Source organism: Orussus abietinus, unplaced genomic scaffold (genome assembly GCF_000612105.2).
Source record: "Orussus abietinus isolate OABI.00-Male unplaced genomic scaffold, Oabi_2.0 scaffold89, whole genome shotgun sequence".
NCBI classification, from domain to species: Eukaryota; Metazoa; Arthropoda; class Insecta; order Hymenoptera; family Orussidae; genus Orussus; species Orussus abietinus.
Window position 1 is genome coordinate 107,777 of NW_019394246.1, and position 15,218 is coordinate 122,994.

The 15,218-nt window shown below is 37.0% G+C and overlaps 1 protein-coding gene across 1 annotated transcript in view; it reads right to left on the reverse strand.

The window, feature by feature from the left end:
* LOC105701455 (prominin-like protein) overlaps positions 1-15,218 on the reverse strand; it is a 31,265-nt gene that overhangs the window by 13,073 nt on the left and 2,974 nt on the right. The window contains exons 2-7 of the mRNA XM_023433265.1: positions 7,630-7,897; positions 6,410-6,762; positions 6,078-6,199; positions 5,627-5,650; positions 1,564-1,859; positions 709-858 (exon numbers count right to left, since the gene is read on the reverse strand). Of these exons, the coding sequence (XP_023289033.1) occupies positions 709-858; positions 1,564-1,859; positions 5,627-5,650; positions 6,078-6,199; positions 6,410-6,762; positions 7,630-7,897 (1,213 nt within the window). The remainder of the gene's footprint in view (positions 1-708; positions 859-1,563; positions 1,860-5,626; positions 5,651-6,077; positions 6,200-6,409; positions 6,763-7,629; positions 7,898-15,218) is intronic.

The window sequence follows — 15,218 nt, forward strand, 5'->3', positions numbered from 1 at the left end:
GGTATTAACCCAATTACACGAAGGAAGAATGTGTTATCGCTTGCAGAATTCACATCACACCGAGATAAAAACCACCATCGTACCAAAGAAATATTTTCTTAATTCGAAGAACAATTGCCTCAAACTCTAATTAAAATGGAATCAAAATTTATTTGTCAAATTCTTTGAATTAATAAAATATTTCTCTGTTCGATGAATATTTCTTTCTCAGTATACAAGCAAGTTTTAAAAAATGATCAAATTATTTAAATCGCATCAATCCTGATTAACGCAATACAATAAAGTAAAAAAATTAAAAGAGTACAAGCAGATATTCAGAAATAAAATTAATGTTGTTTAAATCATCTCAACCCTGATTGTGATGCATAGAATACGTGCAACAAAAAAAGAAATTAAGAGAGCACAAGTAGGATGTACAATGGCGGACATGAATGCCTCCCCTGCAGATACGGCATCGCCTGTGCAGGATGGGAGGGCATTGATGTCTCCCAGTGTACATTGGCGTGCCAAAAAAAAAAAAGGAAATTAGGAGAGACAAGTAGGATGTACAATGGCGGACATGAATGCCTCCCCTGCAGATACGGCATCGCCTGTGCAGGATGGAAGGGCATTGATGTCTCCCAGTGTACATTGGCGTGACGACACCACATCCGCAGAGAAGATATTCCCCATTGTTTAAAGGAGGAACAAGAACGAGAGGATCCTTACATCATCAAGAATCGAGCACCAGACCCTTTGTTGCAACAATCGTCCCCATAACCGTCCGGTCGCTTTCCGCAAATTCCGCAAAAAAGTCCGAAGGTTAGACACATCAACACCGTCAACAGAATCCCGGAAACGCCGAGGCCGAGGTAGTATCTGCAAATAAACAATAATTAATTACACCGTTAATTTAACTCTTTGGCTAAGAGCGCCCGACGGGCTTAAGGGCTTTGAGGTTTCAAGTTTTATAAATATTTTCACTTTTTCTTATGCACAATGGCGGACATGAATGCCTCCCCTGCAGATACGGCATCGCCTGTGCAAGATGGGAGGGCATTGATGTCTCCCAGTGTATATATTACATTTTTATATCGTCTTAAATCTGCAGGATGGGAGAGCATCGATGTCTCTCCTGCAGACACGACATCGCCTGTGCAGGATGGGAGGGCATTGATGTCTCCCAGCGTATATTACATTTTTATATCTTCTTAAATCTGCAGGAAGGGAGAGCATTGATGTCTCCCCTGCAGACACGACATCGCCTGTGCAGGATGGGAGGGCATTGATGTCTCTCAGTGTATATATTACATTTTTATATCATCTTAAATCTGCAGGATGGGAGAGCATTGATGTCTCCCAGTGTATATATTACATTTTTATATCGTCTTAAATCTGCAGGATGGGAGAGCATCGATGTCTCCCCTGCAGATACGACATCGCCTGTGCAGGATAGGAGGGCATTGATGTCTCCCAGCGTATATATTACACTTTCATACCGTCTTAAATCTGCCCAGCTCGGATTGCCCAGATTTCTCATCAGCTGTACAATCGTGCTAAGGTCCAGTTGATAAATTTTCTCACCGATAAGGGGAATACTGATCGATGTGCGTCTGAGCTTGGTCGATGCGAGGGATGTACATCCTCTCGATCTCCATGTTCATCCTGTCGATGATGTAGGTCATGCTGTTCTTGAAGGTGATGAGCGAATCTCCGGCTCGACGGATGCTGGCACTCACTACGGGGATCGTCTGGTTCACCGACTGCTGGATATCGTTCTGGATCTTCAGGAAAGATTCCCTTCCTTGGCTGACGTCGGACACGATGTTGCTCTCCATCAGCACCGTGATGTTCCGCAGCGCAAGAGTCACATCGGGCAGCTGAAAAAGACTGATAGGCTACACTCCTCGTTCTCTTTCCATTTAATTTCTTACTTTTCCCAACTTTTTCCAACTTTTTACAAAATTCATCTAAACAGTCGCGAGAAATCGGGTGCTGCCTGCAGAATGTACCCTGGGAGACATCAATGCCCTCCCATCCTGCACAGGCGATGCCGCATCTGCAGGGGAGGCATTCATGTCCGCCATTGTATATACATATTTTTCTAACAATAAACTTCACTTTTTATACAGGCTTTCGAAAATTTTTGTAAACAGTCGCGAAAAATCGGGTGCTGTTTGAAGAATGTATATATATTTATTTATTTATTTATGATAAGCTGGAACATTTTACTTTTTATTTCTTATCAGATTTTCGAAAATTCCTTTAAATACTAACAAAATATCGAGTGCTGCTAGGAGAACATATATTTTATTATGAAGATGAATTTAATTATCCGACTGAAAATCGCACATTGAATAAAAGAAAAAAATGCAATAATTTGAAAGAAAAATGAAAATTATGAAAGCTTTACATAATAGCACCGAAAGAAGCTTTTTTTTTTATACTCAGGCGTTTCTTTTTCGCTGCTGATAAAAAATAGCGTTTATCAGTTTCTCATTAAGGAGACGCGTTAGTCTCTAATTAATTAGTTATCATAAATGGCAGCACCTGTTTTCATCGCGTCATCTTAATTCTATTATCATTGTCTGAAGATTCTCCCTAATAACTGTTTGAATTAATGCATTAAAATTTACTGGAAATTATTCAAATAGAATTATATCAATCACTCCAGAACACGTGACCAATAATTCTGACAGAATTCGAAATTAATATGAAAAAATTGTGATTTTATAGACTGAAGTTGCATTAGGGAGAAACTTCACTCTGGAGAATATTGGATTAATAAGTGCAGATGCAATATGAAAAGTGCAACGATAATGTTATTACAAATCTTTCGACGTATACTTAAAGCGTCTTGCAAAAAAAAAAGGACATGCCAAATTCCAAAAAAGATTCTAAAAAACTGCTCGAGTACATTTATGGAATAATAATCCTTGCCGTGTAAACAAAAAATATTCATTTCCGAGTCCAATTTAATTAATCATTAATCCCGATTCTCTTTAAAAATGGAGAACTAGTAAAACAAGACGCTTTAATTACAGTCTAATTAGAATTGATTACAAAACGTGATATTGCACTTTCGAGGAAGAAATTCGAAATAAAGTGAACGAGAATCCTGAACAATTGCATTCGGTAGAGGTTCGCACCAAATACATTAAAAAACATGCGTGATAGAATTCCTAAACATTTTCGAATTTTCTCCCCGAAGTTTCCAAAAATTTCAGATGATATTGCTTATGATATTTATGATATCCCCAAAAATTTCCAAAACTTTGCATTCTCTTCTTCGGGGTCACAGTCGAGGGAAAGGAATTGGCGTCGCAGAATTTTATTAAACAAAACATTCAGGCCATTTTGATTTTTCTTCTCTGCCATTTTGAATTTTAGACAATCCACCAAAAATCGACGGGAAGCAATAATTATCCAAAATATATTCGTGAAAATGCCTTTGAATAATTTCAAACTTTAAAACGTAATTACGGAGGTCCTAATAAAGGTCTTGAAATTCTCAAAATTTCATTTTTCGAAAAAAGACATTTTTTTGATTCCTGCCCCGGATAAATGAAGTATCGCGAGTTTAATTAGGACCTTCATAATCGCGTGTAAATAAAAATTCCCATATTTTTTTTCCTCACAATTTGGGAAACACAATTAGGCCATTTTGATTTTCATTTTCTGCCATTTTGAAATTTGCACAGTCCACCAAAAATCGACGAGATGCGATGATTACCCAAAATATATCCGTGAAAATGCCTTCGAATAATTTCAAACTTTAAAAGGTGATTACGGAGGTCCTAATAAAGGTCTTGAAATTCTCAAAATTTAATTTTTCGAAAAGACATTTTTTTTATTCTTGTCCCGGATAAATGAAGTATCGCGAATTTCATTAGGACCTTCATAATCGCGTGTAAATAAAAATTCCTATATTTTTTTCCTCACAATTTGGGAAACACCATCAGGCAATTTTGAATTTCATTTTCTGCCATTTTGAAATTTGCACAGTCCACCAAAAATCGACGAGATGCGATGATTACCCAAAATATATCCGTGAAAATGCCTCCTTCATGCCACTACGATTTTCTTTTTACAACACAAAGGTACAAGGACAAGCCGGGAGATGAAATCGAAGAAATGTTGTTAAGGATGATTTCGACAATTCAGAAAGTATGAACCACGTCAATCAACGAAATCAATGAAACACGGAAGAAAGGTTCATGCTATTGCTTACGACTTACAGAATGAAGCTATTTTTGGCGAGCATGGAATCAAACAAAATTCAATACAATAATTTCGATAATGCGACGCCGGCGCATCCTTAACAAAAAGGAGAGAAAAAAAAAGAATAATTAAAAAAATGGCTCTTTAAATTTTCATTTCCTACCAATAGCGACGCGTCCTCTACATCCTGACCATTAAGGTGATATGAAAGCATCATTATAAAAAAAATATATATATATATAAACATGAAAATATTGATAAAATTTCTTTAAACTGGATACACTGCATAATCTGAAAAATTAACACGTGATTATGGAGGTCCTAATGAAGGTCTTGAAACTCACGAAATTTCCTTTTTCAACAAAAAATTCATCCTTTTGGTTCTTGTCCGGGATAAATAATTTTTTTTTTGCGAAACATGAAATTTTGTGAGTTTCAAAACCTTCATTAAGACCTCCTTAATCACGTGTTAAATATTGAAATTATTCGGTGCATCCAATTTGGAGAAAAAATTTCATAATTTTGATTTTTAGATATGCATACATGATACTTTCATATCACTTTAATCACCGTAAACATTCGCTGAAAGAATTATAAATCTTCAAAATCGTAAATAAACTTGACATCCTATTCTTTTTTTTTTTATTTCATTTAGTGAAAATTCGTGAATAAAATTATGATCATTTGTAAGTAATCTATATAAATATACAGAATATTTGACATTGTCAGTAATAATTTAGCGAGGAAATATTATTCTTGTAGATTGCAAAAAATGTCTCAATGTAATGTATCGACAATGTTTATTGCAACTCGCGAATGTTTACGGTTGTTAATTACTGTCTACTAGCGTTGCAGGCATTTCGAAATTTACGGCCAAAATTATTGTAAAAATATACTTTATATGAATTTTAAGAGTATTCTTCTCCATTTCGCTATTTTCCCGTTTAACAACAAATTCATCTCATTTATCGTACAAATTAGCAATTAATCCACATTACAAGAATTTAAGATCCAAATAATTATTAAAAATGTTTTTAATACCTTCACAGGAGGAAAATAAATTCCAAGGTATTCGAAATATGTAAATAGTATACTTTAATAATTTTTCTTTTTTTCCATATTCTTCGGCAGTAAATTTCGAAACGCAGCGAAAGGCTGCACAAAATCTGGCATCTGCAAAGCTGCGGATAGTAGATGTAATTTACCGAATTACTGTACTGTAGTATATATATATATATATATATATATACACGAGTGTATACTATGTATACATAAGCATCGAGGCGAGCAATCGTGGCTCGGGAAACAAAACTGTAGCACTACGATTCTACAGATATCTACGTTCCACCCAAGCCCTTCTTTCTGGCACTCGAATGTAGATTACGTTACGGTTAGTGCGGAGTCACTGATTGGAGGGTCTCTTTACCTTCGGGAAGTATCGATCCAGGTACTGCATGGAAAAGCGAAAGCATACATTTATTCATGGGGAGGGTTAATTAAACTTGTCTTAAGCGTGAACGAGGAGTCGCAGAGTCGCCGGAGACCAATTATCGGATTCTCCAGGAAAAACCGAGTAGAAAAGTCCTTTGCGCGAACGTCGAGGGATCGACGGTTCTCGATTTACAGGCGATCGAAGTTCGGCCAATCGGGGTGGGCGGGGCCACGCTCCGAGTGGCTCCGCCTCCTCTCTCCGATTGGACATCTTAAAATCTTAATAACTCGAAAACTATGGCTTTCCTGAAAATGTCGTTTTGAACTTTTCCCTTCGGTTTCTTCCCGAGAATCGGTCTGCGCTCGTCCGGAGACTCTCCGAGGCCGTTTGCGTACACAGAGCGGGTCAATTAACTCTGTTCTTCTTTTTAGTAGCTGATACTCACTCGGTCGAAGTCAACCTGAACCGACATCTGATTGACCTTGTACTCCTGCAGGACCTGCTTGCAGTAATGCGTCGTGCAAGCAGCCAGAGTGTGCAGCAAATCCTTCTTCACGCCTCGCACCACTTGAAATCCAATGAAAAAATTACATTTAATAATTTTCACGTCATTTAGATAAAGTAAATTAATCAGATAAAAATTCTGTTGCTAATTTGAAACAAAAGTGGTTAAATGCAGTGATGAATGCATTTGGCGCGAACCTCTGCCGAGTATCCCGATTCTTTCTTACTAATATAATAAAAATAAAGTGTAAATTCTATTTCGGTGAAACCCACCGATGTCTAAAGAGCTAGCGTTGGCTCTCAGTTCTTGAGTGATCTTGTTCATCATCCTAAGATCGTGCCTGATGGCGTCTAAACCCATCACTATGTTGTTAAGGTTGGTCAGCGAGACCGCATGCGAGTATTCCGACAGCTGTTCCGTCACGATTTTCCCGCTGGACTGAAGAATATTGTTCAAAGTGGCTTCCAGCTCGTTGTAGTTGGTCTGCAGAAGGTTGTCGATCTCCTTTTTCGTCGTCGTCAGATACAACTGTAGGTCCTTCAAACTAATCTTCGCGTTTCCCGGCAATTCTCTCGTCCCATCTTGCATATTCTCGTTGGTGACGAAAGCGCAGACGACCCCGAACCTTGAGAAAATAAAAAGAGGTAACGACAACAAATTAGCATTCGTTCCATTAGTTTGAAATTTCCCCGCAGGAATATGGAGGCCCTAAGATAGGTCCTGAGACTCAGGAAATTTCATTTTTTATGGAGAATTAATTTATTTACCATGGACTAGAACCAACATGGCGGGGCCTAGACACGTTTTCGATGTTTTACGCTACTTGGAAGCTTAGAATCGAAAATGGGGAGTTTCAGAACCTAGATACCTACAAGAACTCACGAGAATTGAATTTTTCTCAACGACATTCGAGTTATTGCCAATAATTTTGACAAACCATAATGTCGCGTGAAAATTGCAATTGTACTTCTCAAGATTTCCGCTCTTTAAACTTCCATTTCGAGAATTTGCAAACCTTCCGATGATCAGAGAAGCCACGACATAACCTAAGAGTCTATTCCAAAACTCGAATCTAACGAAAATACTAAAAAGTGAGCACTTCCTGCGATTCCGTACCTCTCCCTGTGATGAAAATGTGAGAAACTTCGCGTGAGACTAGCCGACGAAATCTCACATTTTCATTCGGCAGATAATAGAATCAGGTAAAGAAATTCCCGTTACATGACGGTTGCGAGAGATGAGCACTCTCACCAGAAATACATAATCGACTCCCTAACCTTTTCAGCGACTCGAGATTAATAAAAGTTAACCACGACTAGTGTGAGATTTTTCAACGGAGATTAGTAAAACCGTGTTCCATCGCCAGAGTTAAGATGATCCGAGATTAAAATTGAAACATCTCTAACCGGGCGATTAAGTTTAATCACGGGTTAAACCTTGATTAAATCTCTCAGCGCTTTTCGTATCTCTAAAGGAATGAAAACCGACTCACAGAATAACCGTGGCGACCCCGATGAGGACGACACTCAGCATGACTTTCCTGCAGTGGTCGTGCTTCTTATCGAACGGTTCGCTTCTGACTCCACATCGTCCCGTGCACCTGCAGCAGCAGAAGAAGAGTCCTGCACACGGCAAGATGGCGGCCACCAGAAGTCCCGCAACGGCCAGCCCCGTCAGTCCTGCATAATGCGTCAGGATGATCCTCCACTCCTTGGCAGGATCGGCGTAAATAAGCTGGCCACTTTGTGCGGAGATGATCCCTGAAAAACGGACAATAAATCATTATTTACCAGTCTTCCGATCAAATCTTTCACCCTCTAACGATGAAACTAAAAGTTGGAGAATCGACAATTTACATAACACTTCGTATATAAACAATTCTACCGAATAATAAAAATCTCATTGATGAAGGAGGACGGTGTTGTTCATTTTTCATATGAAATCTCGTATTGGCAAAAACCCTGCATATGAACAATTGTATCGAATAATAAAAATCTCACCGATGAAGGAATACGAAATCGTTCAATTTTCTTCATATGAATTCTCATATTTTAAGGTGATATGAAAGGGTCAGAATCGAGTATTTGCAAAAACGTCGCATATGAACAATTACATCGAATAATGAAAATCCCACGGATGAAGGAATACAAAATTGTTCATTTTTCATATGAATTCTCGTATTTTAAGGTGATATGAAAGGGTCAGAATCGAGTATTTGCAAAAACGTCGCATATGAACAATTACATCGAATAATGAAAATCCCACGGATGAGGGAATACAAAATCGTTCATTTTTCATAAAAAATTCTCGTATTTTAAGGTGGGATACGAAAGTCATTCTATGTATATAAAACGTCAAAATATATTTATAAAACTTTTCCCCAAATTAGATGCACCGAATCGTTGGAAATTTCAGCGTGGTGCTCATGAAGTTTCATAAAAAGAAACGAATTATTCTTGATTCTACTCTAGGATAAATACATTTTTTTTTATATAAAAAATGAAATTTTATTAGTACCGCGTTTTTCCTTAGGGCCTCCACAATCACGTGTTAATGTTTTAAATGAATCAGTGCACCCAGTTTGAAGAAATGTTGTATAAAAATTTTTTAACATTGTGTGTGTGTGCATATATGTATATAAAACGTTATCGGATATATATCTGAGAAGTGAAATCGTTTTTCATTTTTTACACAAAAATGTATTTATTTATCATGGACTGGAACCAAGGTGGTGAAAAAGAAAAATTCGGTCGCTATCATACGCGTGTCCTCTGTTAACTGATATCAGTCCAGTCGAGCCTTGCAAAAAATGGATTAATTTAAAATGAATCGGCGTTATCTTATCGCTCGCTTCCTGTCAAGTCGTCCGATTATCGCGAAGGATACAAAAAAATGCATTTACAACGCCGATTGAAGACGAGCTCTCGACTTCCTTCGGAACTTTCAAGAAATCTCACACGACCTGATTAACGCCTTGAGATTCTTATCGCGAACAATGTTATCTCGGGTCGTCGAAATTAGATTATAAAATGTCTAAACTGTTAAAGCAACGATATTATAATTTTAAGATGCTTTTTTATCCATGCTTGGTACAATCGATTTTATCGCGTTATCAGATAATATTTACAAGTTGTTCCAGTTCGATACATCGTATACAAAATGTGATTATAATCTTCACTGACAATTCTTAACCCTTTGGCTACTAAGAGCGCCTAAAGGCGCGCGACGTTTGGTCCAGTATTGCCTGCACGGTCAGACGAATTTCGCCCATATGTCGAAATGGCTCCGTGTTCAAGGGGCTAATACTTGAGATCAATTTTCTACAGATTATTTTCATGCAGAAATTTTTCCACCAAGAAATATTCCAATTTTGCGAGACTTTTTTCCAATTTCCTTTTTACTCAAGTTCGGTACAATCGATTTTATCGCGTTATCAAATAATAATTATAAGTTGTTCGAGTTCGATACATCGTATACAAAATGTGATTATAATCATCATTAACAATTCTTAATACTTGAGACCAATTTTGTCACGATATTTTTTTATGCAGGAATTTTTCCACCAAGAAATATTCCAATTAACAATGAGATTTCTTTATCGAGAAAGATTAAGATTAACAAAAGAAATTTCCTTTGAAAGTAAATTTATCAAATTTTTCTCCGAGACTTCGGAATTACTTTATAAAATGCTTAAATTGTAAAAGCAACGATATTATAATTTTGCGACACTTTTTTCGTATTCTTTTTTAACCATGCTTGGTATAATCGATTTTATCGCGTTATCAAATAATTTTTTTAACTTGAGACCAATTTTGTACGATATTTTTTTCATGCAGGAATTTTTCCACCAAGATATATTCCAATTAATTATGAGATTTTTTTATCGAGGAAGATTAAGATTAACAAAAGAAATTTCCTCTGTATTTAAAAAAATCCTCTGTTAATCCTCGGGATTATTAAAGTAAATTTTTCACATTTTTCTCGTAAACTTCGAGATCACTTCTCGAAAAGTGTTCTCCACCTCGAATGAAGATCTTAATCGAGATCGACATTAACTTCACTGCCGATTGAGTGGCAATTCTTCTTTAAATCCGATCGAGAACTTGACGTACGGACAGATATCGAGAATCGATCGGTGGAAACGACCTTTAATGGGATCGAATTAGTCCTTAATCCACTCTCGAAGGCGACGCCGATAATTCGATTTCCCGATGCATTTCTAATCCGCCCCTTTCTAAAGGGTTTAAACTCGACAGACGTCAATCCATCTCTCGTTGCCTCGAAAAACAATTAGAGACTCTTTTAAATATTTCTTTTTTTCCCCCAAATCGAATTTGGATTTTTTTCGCCCCTCCCGGCGTTCGCGCGCGAGAAACGCGCTCCCGGGTCCCGATATTCGATTTTCAGCTTCGACCGGGCGTGATATCGAAAAACACTCGAAACGAAAGTTGTTACGCGGATTATCCCGAACAAGTTTTGTTCAAAGCATTTTTTCATAATACGCACCGGCGAAGCGTAAAATTGCATTATGTTCGGGGCATACTCTCGTCGAGGGCGATTTGTTTTCAACCCTTTGAACGCGGAGCCATTTCGACATATGGGCGAAATTCGTCTGACCGTGCAGGCAAAATTGGACCAAACGTCGGCGCTCTAGCCAAAGGGTTAATGCCGAGAAAAAATTCGAAAATGCTCATATTAGAGCCTTCAATAATTGTACATCGATTCACTTCACTTTAATGCCCCCCACTGTACGTCGTCCGATAAGGAATCAGTGCGTATGCATTTAATTGTGTACTCAAAAACCGAAACACGCCACCGAGGCGAATTATTCCGAGACAGGAGATAGCTTCGGTTCATTGAAATTTTCTTAAGGAAAGAGAAGGAGAAAGAAAAAGACGGAACGAGGGGAAAAGAAGGAAAGACGCTCTCGATGATTCACCCGGAAAGATACGCCAAATCTGGTCTGTCGGCGATAATATTTAATGATATTCAACGCATCGGGTCTACGAACGATAGGGAGACTTCTAATCGGTACACACACAACAAAAACATCCATGACCTATCACTATCAATTGTAAAAAACATTTCGTCTTACACGGGTACGAAAAAAAAAAATTTTGAAATGACACTTTTTTTTTTAAGGATTTCCTATACGGTAGGAACTTCAAATCGGTATATTTACAATAAAAACATTCATGGCCTATCAAGATTATTTTTAAAAACATTTCGTCTCACAAGGGTACGAAAAGAAAAAAAATTGTGAATTGTCTCGGATTTATAATTTTTTTTTTAATAGGATTTTTTATACGAAAGGAATTTCGAATCGGTACACACACGACAACAAAAACATCCATGACCTATCACTATCAATTGTAAAAAACATTTCGTCTTACACGGGTACGAAAAAAAAAATTTTGAAATGACACTTTTTTTTTTAAGGATTTCCTATACGGTAGGAACTTCAAATCGGTATATTTACAATAAAAACATTCATGGCCTATCAAGATTATTTTTAAAAACATTTCGTCTTACAAGGGTACGAAAAAAAAACTTGTGAATTGTCTCGGATTTCTAATTTTTTTTTTTTTATAGGATCTTTTATACGAAAGGAATTTCCTATCACTATGAATTTTAAAAACATTTCGTCTTACAAGGGTACGAAAAAAAAACTTGTGAATTGTCTCGGATTTCTAATTTTTTTTTTTTTATAGGATCTTTTATACGAAAGGAATTTCCTATCACTATGAATTTTAAAAACATTTCTTCTTACAAGGGTATAAATAAAAATTTTGAATTTTTATACGATTTTTTATGCGACAATAACCTCGAATCGACGCTCGGATAACAAAAGAATCCACGATATTTAGATTCGGCAATTTGTTATTCCAGAATAACGTTAAATATTTTGAAATTGAAAAAAAAATTCTTTGAATTTTCCTAATTATGAAATCCGACGAATAAAATGTCCTCGCTTGAAATTGTGTAATGTGTAATCTTGTCAGAATAAGACATACATTTTTTTAAGAGCTTCTCTATGCCGCCATTTTGAAACTCTAAACGAAAAAAAATTCCATAAATTTTCATAATTATGAAATTCGACGAATAAAATGTCCTCGCTTGAAATTTTTTAATGTGTATTCTTGTTAGAATAAGATTAATAATTTTTCCAAGAGCTTCTATCCGCCGCCATCTTGTAACTCCGAATGACGAACAGCGTCGACTATATTATCCGCATGAAACTTCAAACAAGCCCAACAAAAAATTGAAACAAAAAAAATCCTGCATGCCAGCACGGTCGTTCCCGACAATCTAGAGACCCGAAAACGTAATTAACGAGCGTCATTCTTAACGAAAAGCGGAACTCGAGTCTGAGCACTCGCAGGGATTCGGTCGCGAAAAAAGAAAAATGGCGTCGAGAGGGAAAAGAAAAGGAGAGAAAAAAAAAATAGGCGAAAACGCGGCTCGCCGAGGATAGAGGGGACGCGGAAGAGAGGAGAGGAGAGGGACGATGATTCGTATCTTGGAATTGCGGAAAGCAATCTTCCTGGATGTGGCCAAGAGGAATATAAAAGAGAGACCCGAAGAGAGCACGAGTCCCGAGGCGAACAATGGACGTCTCGATGATTCACGCGTTTATATCGCGAGACGAATTTAATCCCCTTCTGCCAGTCAAGGTTCGAGTCTTTCGCCTCGAGAAATGTGTCTCGGGACCTTCCACGAGGAGGCTACAAATATTTCCAAACCCGATCTCGTACCCTCGGAGTTCCTATTTCAAAAAATGAAACGCGTCTCGCGGGAATTCGCGCGGAGTCCAAGATGGCGGCGGTCGCGTCTCTTTTCGGATATACGTATCTTTTACGTAAGGGTCGTGGAAAAAATTCCAAATTCGATTCTCCCACGAGCAATTAATTGGCAATAAATTCCGGAATATATATCCGACGATGATTATTTACTTAATTATGGCTTTTGTAATGTGACAGTGGTACAATATTACGTTTTTAATATCAATATCATTATCAATTTAATATCAATTCAATATTACGAACTTTATATGAAGCAGACGTCGCCACCGTTTTTTCAAAAAGTATAAGAGTAAAGAAGATTATTTTCTTAAATGAAATAGCAATAAATTAGCGATACATTGTCCTAAAGTGGCGATGTGCGAAAGTGGGGAGGTAATTGTTGAATTTATTTCTTCTTAAAATTCAATAGCTCTCGATATACTTAAACCATAACACGCACGAGCGGTTCAACCTGGACAATGGCGTAAAGAATTTCTCTCCCGTGAGTCACGAAAGTCCATGTAACAATGCGTTTAGGCTTTCAATTGCGGTTACACGAGAGAGCCTGGGTCGCATGCTCCGCCGGAAGTACATCCTACACTTGCGCGAGAGAGGTTAGGTTTCCCCCTTTTCCTGCCCCCCTCCGAGTCGGGCAAGCTACCGGACGAACACCGCACGTTCTATCAGGGTTGGGTAATTATGCGTTTTTCGACGTTTTTCGACATTTTTCACGTATATTAGGTAAACCAAGCAAGTAGAAAATCACGTTTTCAATATGGCGGATATAGCAAATATACGATATATGTACCCGTTAGGTTATAAACGTCTTTTAGCACGTGTGTAAACACGCAAATAATTTTAAGAAATAATAGATTAATTTGGAAATTGGGTTCGAAATTGTTTACAATATTACTTTTCCAATATGGCGGATGCCTGGAGTTAGTAAATCACGTTTTCAGTATCGCGGATATAGTATATATACGATATATGTATTTGTTAGATTATGAACATCTTTTAGCTCATGTGTAAACACGCAAATAATTTTAAGGAATAATAGATTAATTTAGAGAATGGGTTCGAAATTGTTTACAATATTACCTTTCCAATATGGCGGATGCCCGGAGTTAGTAAATCACGTTTTCAATATCGCGGATATAGCAAATATACGATATATGTACCCGTCAGGTTATAAACGTCGTTAAGCACACATGTAAACACGTAATTATTTGTAAGAAATATTAAATTAATTCCCCGCTTGATTACGTAATTGTTTAACAATATTACGTTTCCAATATCGCAGAAATCCCGGCGCCGGAAGTTTAAACAGCTAAAACCTTCCGAAATACAATTTAAAGTGTTCACTTACAGCTGATTAAAATTATTGTAAATAACGTGAATGTAAAAAAATATGAATTGAATTCTCCCAAATTCGCATCGGTTATACTACCAGGTTAATATAAGATATAAGGTCAATAAAACTGTAGTTATGGAAAATAGTAGAGGAAATTGTGCGAAGCGTCTCGCCGCCATTTTGTTTTCAACGAACCGTTGTTTACACTGTTTACGGTGTTTTTACTTCTCGGTTCCGTTGATCGCGAACGCGTGAATCCGTTCCGTTCGTTTACACCGATAGATTTGACCGGTTTTGCTTCGTCCCGTTTAGACCTCCATCTCTTGCGCGCCACTTTACGTTTATTTTTGTCCGAATCAATAAATGGCGTTGCAATTTAGGAGCCGCAAACGACCTACAATTCGCAACATTGCGGTGTCATTATTCTTTTTTGAAGAATAGTTCGTTACGGACCATTTTCAAATTTATATTTCTACGCAATGAGTGAATAATACTAGCCAACATTTATGAAGAATGATCTAAATTCGTAACATTGCGGTGTCATTATTTTTTTTTTTAAGAATAGTTCATTACGGAGCATTTTCAAATTTATATTTTTATGCAATGAGTGAATAACGTTCGCTAACATTTATAAAAAATTATCTGAATTCGTAACACTGCAACGATTTCATTCATTTTGAAAGAATACTTCGCAACGCACAATTTTCATGCACTTATAGTACATAAGATTGTACCAAAATTATAAATTTCATGCCTTAACGGTGAATCGGTATACATTTACTATAAAATTGTAAATTTATCTAGAATTTCATAATAAATGAAAACCGATTCGCTATTAAGACATCGAATTTATAATTTCACCGTAACCTCACGTACCATAAGAGCTAATTTATGAACTTTTTTTAAACAGTATATTAATTAACCATTAAGACATAAAATGTATAATTT